Raw genomic sequence first — 8,935 nt, forward strand, 5'->3', positions numbered from 1 at the left:
TGTGGTAGGTCAAAGACTTTCCTCATGAATAGATATGCCTTAGGCGAATAGAAATGAAGGGTTAAGGCAAACTTCTTAATCTCCTCGTGGTATCTCTTACCCCCAGCTTTTCGCTTTGAATTCTTTATTTGATTTTCAAACATTGTCAAAGTGAGGCCAGAGAATTGGTCTTTCAGAAGTTTGGCTGGCTCTTCTCTGAGGAGATTTTTGTCTGTCATAGCTTGAATTAAATCATTCAATGACTTTATTTTCTTGTTTTTTCTTCTTAGATTTTGTTGTAGAGTTTTAATCTTCCTTCTAAGTCTTAATTTTGTTGGTGATTGTTTTGTTTCAGCTTTTTTACAATAAGAATGTTCCTTGATATTAAATGTGGCATTTTTTGTGTTTTTTGCTGGGCTTGCTTTCTTCTTTACTGGTTTTGCATAGATAATGGAGCGGCGGGCCTTTTTTACTTTTGGTAGTTAATGAGGGGGGAAGTTAAATTTTGATGGAACAGCTGACTTTTTTAATTTTGTGTAAGGCTGACCAGGGGGGACAGTGTAGTCAGTGAGCAAAAAGTGTTCGCTGCAAATGTAGCTGTACTTTGATGGGGCCCACTTATCACGCCTCATAGCTTTAACCCATTGCAAACGGAGTGCTTCATTGGCTGGAAACCTGCAGTATAATGCAATGCATATTAATTTCAACTATTTTTTGTGTTGAAATTTTGAAACATAAAATTACAAAATTTAAAGGATTTTAGATGTTTCGAAGTTTGCTTTATTAGGATTTATTTACTAAACGCTTTTCAAAATCCTCTAGCAAAAGCCATGTACAAACCAATTAATACATACATAAAACTTAACTTGCATTAAAGAAAAGTTGTATTTTCTCCGCCGACAAAAGAATATCAAAACCATTTTAAAGTTCACCATATAGAAATAGGGACGATAAAAAAATTCCCAGCCGCGAGGCTCTTCGCATAGTATGACATTTCACATTTTTAGGCCAAAACATGCATGGCATACCGTACCTATGAAACGCGATAGGTTTTCCGTTTCCCAAAGGATCCATTGAAGGATCACTGCTCAAAACATTATTGCCGTATCTATTTTGGCATCCGTACGCCGTACACGAAATTACCATTGCGGTTTAGAAACATCAATATTGCCGAAAAGCTGGCGACGCGTAATGACTACCGTACTGCATGGAACTTTTTTGCCATGCATTCAAAATGGTAGCCGTGCGCATGCTGGCCTCGGGCCTCGATTAGGAGTTCGCACTCTAGTGTTTATTTTTACCTCATTGAATTGAACCGATCAGCCTCTCCTTGAGATGTTATGCTAGAACGAGGTTCCAAATTATTCCGGAAACAAAGCAATTACCCAAAGAGTTGAAGAAGGGAAACTGGAGTTTTACATAACACTGGAAAAGATGATATTTCTCACAATATTTGTATTAAGTGTTGCCCTTCAAATACTCAAATGTGATGCGTACATACCCAAATTCATCAACGGAAGGCCAGTTGGAGGATTTTTAGGTTCCCCTAACGTCCCTGAAAAATCTTATGAAGACACAGCATTACCTGAAGAAAACTGGTTTGAGCAACGTTTGGACCATTTCAATAATGCTGATCTGAGAACATGGAAACAAAGATACTTTTACAATGACACTATGTTCAACAGAAAGGCTGATGGGCCGGTTTTCTTTATGATTGGCGGTGAAGGCACAGCGAATCCAATTTGGGTTGTTGTTGGTAGTATGATGGAATATGCTCAAAAGTATGGGGCTCTTTGCTTCCTACTGGAGCATAGGTTTTATGGCGAGAGTCATCCATTGGGGTATGTCTTTAGTTCCATTTGCATCTTTGCTTTATGAACCATATTTTGCAGGTTTCATCTTAAACAATTAGTCTGCCAATCTTTCACCTGTATTTTTCTTAAGACAATTTACCCTATCTTTCTTAATTTCCATACTTACCTCTGCTTTCCCAAAAAAACAATGCATTTAAAGCAAAAAGTGTCTTTATATGTCATTGTTGGGCAAGATGGTGCAAAAAGACTATCCTAGTGAAATTTTCTTTGGAGTATTTTGGATTATTTTGCATTTTGAACTTTTGATTGAATGATACCATTTGTGATTATTTTTGACAGTGATATGAGTGACAACAGCCTTCAACATTTAAGCAGTGAGCAAGCTCTTGCAGACTTGGCTGCTTTTCAACAAGCCATGCAAGTAAAGTTTGAATTAATTGCGAATAAATGGATATCATTTGGAGGATCATATCCAGGTGCACTCTCAGCATGGTATCGTTTGAAGTATCCACATCTCGTTTCAGGTGATCTTTTGCATAAATTTGTACTGTGGTTATGTATTGACTAATTTGGAAACATAATCATCTCCTTCAATGTATATCTGTCATGTTGAATCAACTGTAGTGCAATCAATAACACACTCATTGTCTCTGGTGCGAGGATGGCTCAGCTGTTAGAGGCACTGACTACAGACCCAAGGGCCCGTGGTTTGAGTCCCTGGCATGACCAAACTTTCACCTAGAATGAGATGAGTCGCTAACCCTCTGTAATTCCAGGCATATGAATCACAACGTGTGGTCACACAGAGAGGAAGGACCAGGACACTGCTCGATAAGCATAACTATGCAACACATCAATTATGCAACAAATCTATGTTTTCTGGCTCTGTGTTTTCTGCATATAAAAAAATATCATAAAAACGACTGCATTACAATAGAGCTTTACAATATCAAATTCAATGTAGAAAGCAACTATGAATCAACACGATATATTAGTCTTGTGATTACTGATATCATGCTCGCATTTTTTTTAATTGATAAACCAAAGGGAAATTCTAATAATTTTATTTGACATTTCATGAGACCCTGATGAAAACTATTGAAATTGTTTTCAGACATTTGTAAACTATGTGAATGAGACTTGGAATTTAACATGATCCATGCAGTTTAAAATCAAGCTTACAGTTGAAATGATCTTTATCATGAGATGAGCTTTTCATAACTAAAAAGAAGCTGGTAGGATTCTCACTTTGAAATTATTTAATTCTTGTATGTCTATAAAGATTTGAAATTCAGGCAGCTTAGATATCACTTTACACAGAGAGACTAATATAGTAAAAATTTATTTGTAGGTGCTGTTGCTACAAGTGCCCCAATTCAGGCCGTTTTAGATTTCCCAGAGTACTATGAAGTGGTTGCGAATTCTCTTGCTACAACTGGTCCAACTTGCAATGAAAACATAGCCTCTGCAACCAAGATGTTTGAAACAATGTCCAAAACTAGTGAAGGATTGGCCAATTTAACACAAATTTTCAAGTAAGGCATTAAAGTTTATGTTTCTTTTTTTTCTAAAATATTATAGAATTTTTTTATGCATGTATAGTTAAATCATTAAGTAAATATTAAGTGCAAGTTTTAAGCTCAAACATCAAATTTTCATACAATCAGCTACTGTACAGGCCTGTTTACCATTTGATATGTAATGAATATTCTTGATGTTAGAAATCTTTTGTGAGACTTTGCATTTTGGAGGACCTTAATGAGAAGGGAAGCTTGCAGTTGCTTTATTTTGAAATAACAAAAAGCTTATATTACATCACAACAAGATTATTCTGGTTTCATTTACTTCTGCGTGTTAGCTCCTCACCTTTCCTAAAACTGATTGGAGTGGAGCCGAGTTCCATATGTTACCATGCTTAGCGGTCATCAATCAATGTTTTTCTATTCAAGACTTTGTAAACCTGCAACTGATGATAAGCTTGACATCATGAATTTCGCTTCATCATTGGCTGACAATTTTGCCGGAGTTGTCCAATATAACAAAGATAACCGAGCATTTGAGGTTGGTGAGAATTCATTTTGTTTATAAAAATTAGCTTTGAACAAAAAGACATGGGTCTTACCAGTCTTGTAAAATAGTTTTTTGGCAAATAAACAGCACTTACTATTGTGGTAAAGAAATCAGATTAAATAACTCAATGCAATATATCAGTATTTTGAAATGCATTTTTATTAAAGTTTGTAGCTCAGGGATTCCCCCACATCATGACTCGAGTTGTTAGCTGGACCAGTTTCCTGGGACTTAAGACATTTGTTTACAGCTGTAGCTTCAAAGCTATCTAGTTTTAAAGTTTCAAATGCTTTCCTAGGGAGCAAGAGGGACAAATATCACAATTGAAACCCTTTGCAAGATAATGAATGATGAAAGTATTGGCAATCCATTGTTGAGATATGCTAGAGTCAATGAATTGATGTTGGCTGTTTATGAAACTAAATGTTTGGATGCCTCATACAAAGATATGATACAATCATTGAGGCAGACTTCCTGGACCTCAACAGCAAGTGAGGGAGGCAAGTATCTAATTTTCTAAAGAGGCAGCAAGTGATACAAGGAACAGTAAAATTGACATTTTAAATGGAAGCCAATTTTTCATCTTTTGTTTTTGTGAGGTTCCCAGAAAATAGACCTCATTCATCCAGTAATGCAGAAGTCTGTCCCATTGTAATTTATGACTCAATGTGACATAAAACCGTTCGCAGTACTAGATTCCTCTTTCAAGTGATAAAATGCTGCGAGAACATTCAACCTCTTCAGCTGGCAATATCACATGACATTAGACAAACCAAGGTATTATATGAAAACTGCTGACCCAGCATTAAAAGACAATTTGGCCATACTAGCTATGAAAACAAAAATTTTCCAGGGACCACGCCCCTGTGCCATCCTTTCTCTAGCTGTTTGGCTCTGCTAAAAAAATTTTATGCCTTACTATTACCATCTTACTTTTGTGCCAGCGACCACTGTTGTGCAGGTACTATAAAGACCCCTATGCCACCAACTTGAATGCACCTCATATACGTTCCCCTGTTTTTCTTGGTAAACTCGATATTGTAAGGTTAAGTGTAAGGTTAAGCTTGGTAAATTTAGTAAACTCTGTATTAACTTGGTATTATAAGTAACTTGGTATTAAAAGGTTAAACAGAAATAAAATTGTTTGCCCCTACATCTTTGTTGGTAAATTTTACTTTCAGTGATCATCAACTGGTCAAAGATGTACCATTCTGCAATTTACAAATGATTCTAAGAAAACAGTAGATTGTACTAGCACTTCTTGTAAAAAAATTATTGAAACATTCCTGATAAATGCTCCTGTTATCTGCCTATTGAGATTCATTGCTCTCAATAATTTCATTTCAATTTTTTGTGTCATAAATCTTTCTTGAAGATTAGAAAGCCTTTGAAAATTTTCTTTCTATGGTTGTTCAACTTTTCATTTTACAGGGCGTCAGTGGCTATACCAAACTTGCACTGAATTTGGTTTTTATCAAACAACAGACTCTACCAAGCAGCCGTTTGGGGGCTTGGGTCCTTTGAGGTAAGTGACATTTTTATTTTTGTGCCAAGAATCTTTTGAAAACTCACAATACATCAAGGGCCAATCAAGGTTTACATGTACTGCATTTTAGGATGTATATATCAGTTGATAGCCAGACAGATAGCATTGTCATTGTAATTAAATATTCAACATCGCTTGAACCTCTGAAAAAAGATCACTGCCTCTCTCATCTATGAACCAATTCACCAAGGTGATGCAACCGCTAATAAAGCCTCAAGTTGAAGTTGTTATAAAGGCATTTTGTGCGAAGTCAATGTTTTGTCTTTTTATGAGAAAATGAATAGGAATGATTGTGTGTATTTGATTCTGTGTAGGAACAAAGTACCACGACTAGTGCGCAGGGTTCTATAGTTTTTGTCTTCAAAAAATAAAAAGCCTGTTGATAATTTCATTTTTAATTTTAGCTTCTCTATTCAACAATGTAAAGATATTTTTGGATCAAAGTTCAATGCCACAAATATTGATGCAGGAATCGACTTTACAAATACAAATTATGGTGGATTTAGATACTCTGGATCAAAGGTATTTCAACAGTAATTATTTGCTAACTTTGCATCAACCAGGGACAACAGTCGTTACCTCTAAGAGTTTGTAGGCAATGGCGTTTCGAATTTTGAACAAAATTTTCGGCGAAGTGTTTGTTCCGTCGTTCTGTCACCTTATACTCAAAAACAATAAACAGGACTAGACATACTTTTAAATTATTCAGTTCAATGTACAATAAAGTATTCAGTCTATTGGATTTTTTATTACCACACAGTTATCCGTTATATGGAATAATGTTAATAGTCTTTTCAATAATCAAAATCACATAAAACATACAAGTACTTCTATCTGCTGATTTCATGCTGACACAATCCTAAAATAATATGCTAGTTTTTGTGAAAGACATTTCGATCTGTCTTAACAGGTGCTCTTCGTGAATGGTGCCATTGATCCATGGCATGCGCTCAGCTTCACAACCAACACCCCATCATACATCAACAGTATCTACATCCAAGGTGAGCATGCATTCGAGTTATTCTTATTCAACCACTGTAATTTCCTCGTTTCAAAGAAGATGCTTATTGTCGCCATGTAAGGCTCCATCTTTGGGTCTAAGTCTGGACCAGCGGACGTAACAACAGGATGTTCAAGATTCCTTTGTCTCTTCGTTTATCGGTGCTTGCATCGATGTCCCTCGCATCGATGTCCATGTACAGGGACTATGTAAAGTAGAAAATTGTAAAAACTGCATTTTATCTCAACAATTTAGTCCTCCACAGTACTCCTCTAAAATGTTGTGCCGATGATGCAAGATGTCCTGCAATGTTAATGAATTAGAAATGCTTGTGTCTAACATGAGACATATTTTTCAGGAACCGCAAAGTTTTGTCTTAGGCTTTGAATCTTTGAAATAACAATCAGATGCTTTTAATCAAATGAGATAATACCCTTCTGAACAAATCTTGCACTAATTCTTGGATAACGGCATTTCTTGCACACTAGAGCTGGCTCTCGTATAAATTGAATGAATAAAGCACGGCTAATGTTTTCAATTCTGCTGCCAGATATCGCAAAGAGTGACTTTTGTGTCCTAAAAAAGCGAGGAAGAAAGCTAGGGTTACTATGTATGGTTAGATAAAACACTAAGCAATATGCGTGTGAATGGAAATTAGATCTTCTAGTTGTCTGATGATATCTGAACAATTACCAGATTCCGGCGGACAGCTTTTCGTGCGTTTCTTACTTCTTAAATATTATATCTTCTAAAGTTTCCACAAGCTGGAAGCATTTAAGCACATATTTGATTTGATGGATGGTTAATTGCAGGAACGGCTCACTGTGCCAATATGTACCCAGACTCAAACGACGACCTACCGCAGCTAAAAGAAGCGAGAGCCAAGATCGAAGCCACAATTGGTGAATGGTTGAAAAGTTAGATGCTGTCATTCGTTGATCCCAAGATATCTAATCAACGCTTATATGAATGTTTTGCAGATGAGGCAGTTCACGAAGAATGATTTCACAGAACCGTGGTTTATAATTGAACTTGGCTTCTAGCATTTGATGCCTTGGCCTACCATGATGTTGATTGACGCTTAACCTAAATTAGAAATCACATTGAGTATCAGAATACTTCGAACTTTGAGCGTGCTTACATGAATTCAGAATTGTAGAAATGATCTAATATCTCTTGGTGTATATTTAGAAAAAATTTAGTCTTGGAAGTGTGTAGATGAGTGCTGGAGAAATTTCGTAGAATGAAAAATAGAGTCATACCATTCTGCAAGTCCCAATGTTTTTAATCTACTGCATACATTTGTGTAACACACGTTGTTCAGGGTTTGTTGACACAAAGGGTGATTCCTGAGCAATAATCTTTTAGGCTACTTTTGCAAATCTACGGATGTACTGTTATTTTAGCTTAGGTCACTTTGTTATGAATAGAGATCAAACTCCAGAGGATTGCTGGGGAAAGAGCCTGTTCTCATGTGGTCATATCTCAGCAATATCTCATAACACACGGTGCTGAGGAGAGGGGGATCAGGGGGGTCACTGGCCCAGGGGCTCTTGGCTATAGGGGCCCAAAAATAATAAAACAGCCTTTCCATTACAACAAACTGTCATTAATAGAGACCATAATGCAAAAGTCTATGAATAAAGTTTGAGTCTTTCATTACCTGTATTTTTGTTAATAATTTCTCATCTTGTGGGCTTGGGCTAAAGAAGTTGAAAAGCTTCTAAATGCTACCAAAAAATGTGATTGGAATAGTGCAAGATACAGCAATATGTATGTTATACAGATTTACACTATTGATGGCTTGCCCATCTATTTGTAAGAGTATCAGTTGTGATCGAATTTAGCTGAGGAATTAAACGTTTTCCATTTTCTAGGACTTTTCCATTTTCTAAGAAATTTTCATTTTTATGCATTATGGTGTTAAGATATAAGTTATGCTCAAATTATATCAAATAGCAAACAGAAGTAATAGCCAGCAGACAATGGCATAGATAGGAAAATTCATAGGAGGGGTGAGAAACTTTTATTTTCCGACAAAAATCTAAAAAGCATTTATATTTATTTCAGAAATTTAACATAACACAACGACATTAGAACTGAAAAAAAATCTTTCGATATTTTCAGATATTCTTATGTTTATTTAGCTTTAAATTCTTTCACATCTAAACATAGCAATTAGAAAAACATAGACAACCGTGTTAAATTCCCGATAAGATCAGAAGTTTTCCGACAAAATAGCAGTTTAGCTCTACAGGGGGAGAGTTTGCCCACTCTGGCCCCCCTTTTATCTATGCCACTGCAAAAGTTTAGCCACCATAGCAAATTTAGCAACCAAAATAGCCACCATAGCAATTTTAGCAACCATCATTTCAAAAATTCCTGAGGAGCATTCCCCTGACCCCTACCCCTTGAAGCGTCTGCCTAAGGCATGCTTTACTATTCCTCTTTCGTCCTGACCCGAGGCCCATAAATCCTCTCCGAGGCCCTGATAACACATTTAACTAATTTTGCAGATTTAGAGGC

At 36.3% G+C, this 8,935-nt stretch overlaps 1 protein-coding gene across 1 annotated transcript; it reads left to right on the forward strand.

Annotated features, from left to right (window-relative positions):
- Positions 1-1,333: 1,333 nt before the first annotated feature.
- LOC135684742 (putative serine protease K12H4.7) lies at positions 1,334-7,673 on the forward strand. The gene is made up of 9 exons (XM_065200385.2): positions 1,334-1,820; positions 2,133-2,317; positions 3,145-3,328; positions 3,743-3,854; positions 4,162-4,363; positions 5,295-5,388; positions 5,814-5,931; positions 6,320-6,410; positions 7,222-7,673. The coding sequence occupies exons 1-9, from the start codon at positions 1,414-1,416 to the stop codon at positions 7,329-7,331; spliced, it is 1,503 nt and encodes a 500-aa protein (XP_065056457.2). The 5' UTR covers positions 1,334-1,413; the 3' UTR covers positions 7,332-7,673.
- The last annotated feature ends 1,262 nt before the right edge of the window (positions 7,674-8,935 follow it).

This window comes from Rhopilema esculentum, chromosome 21, assembly GCF_057945365.1.
Source record: "Rhopilema esculentum isolate cy_ngs chromosome 21, ASM5794536v1, whole genome shotgun sequence".
NCBI lineage: Eukaryota > Metazoa > Cnidaria > Scyphozoa > Rhizostomeae > Rhizostomatidae > Rhopilema > Rhopilema esculentum.

What these genes read in the sequence shown, in the direction of transcription:
- LOC135684742 (XM_065200385.2), top strand. Translation starts at nt 1,414, where the DNA reads ATGATATTTCTCACAATATTTGTATTAAGTGTTGCCCTTCAAATACTC. An exon ending in GTATCCACATCTCGTTTCAG is followed by an intron (nt 2,318 to 3,144) that starts GTGATCTTTTGC and finishes ATTTATTTGTAG; the next exon opens with GTGCTGTTGCTACAAGTGCC. An exon ending in AATTTAACACAAATTTTCAA is followed by an intron (nt 3,329 to 3,742) that starts GTAAGGCATTAA and finishes TTTCTATTCAAG; the next exon opens with ACTTTGTAAACCTGCAACTG.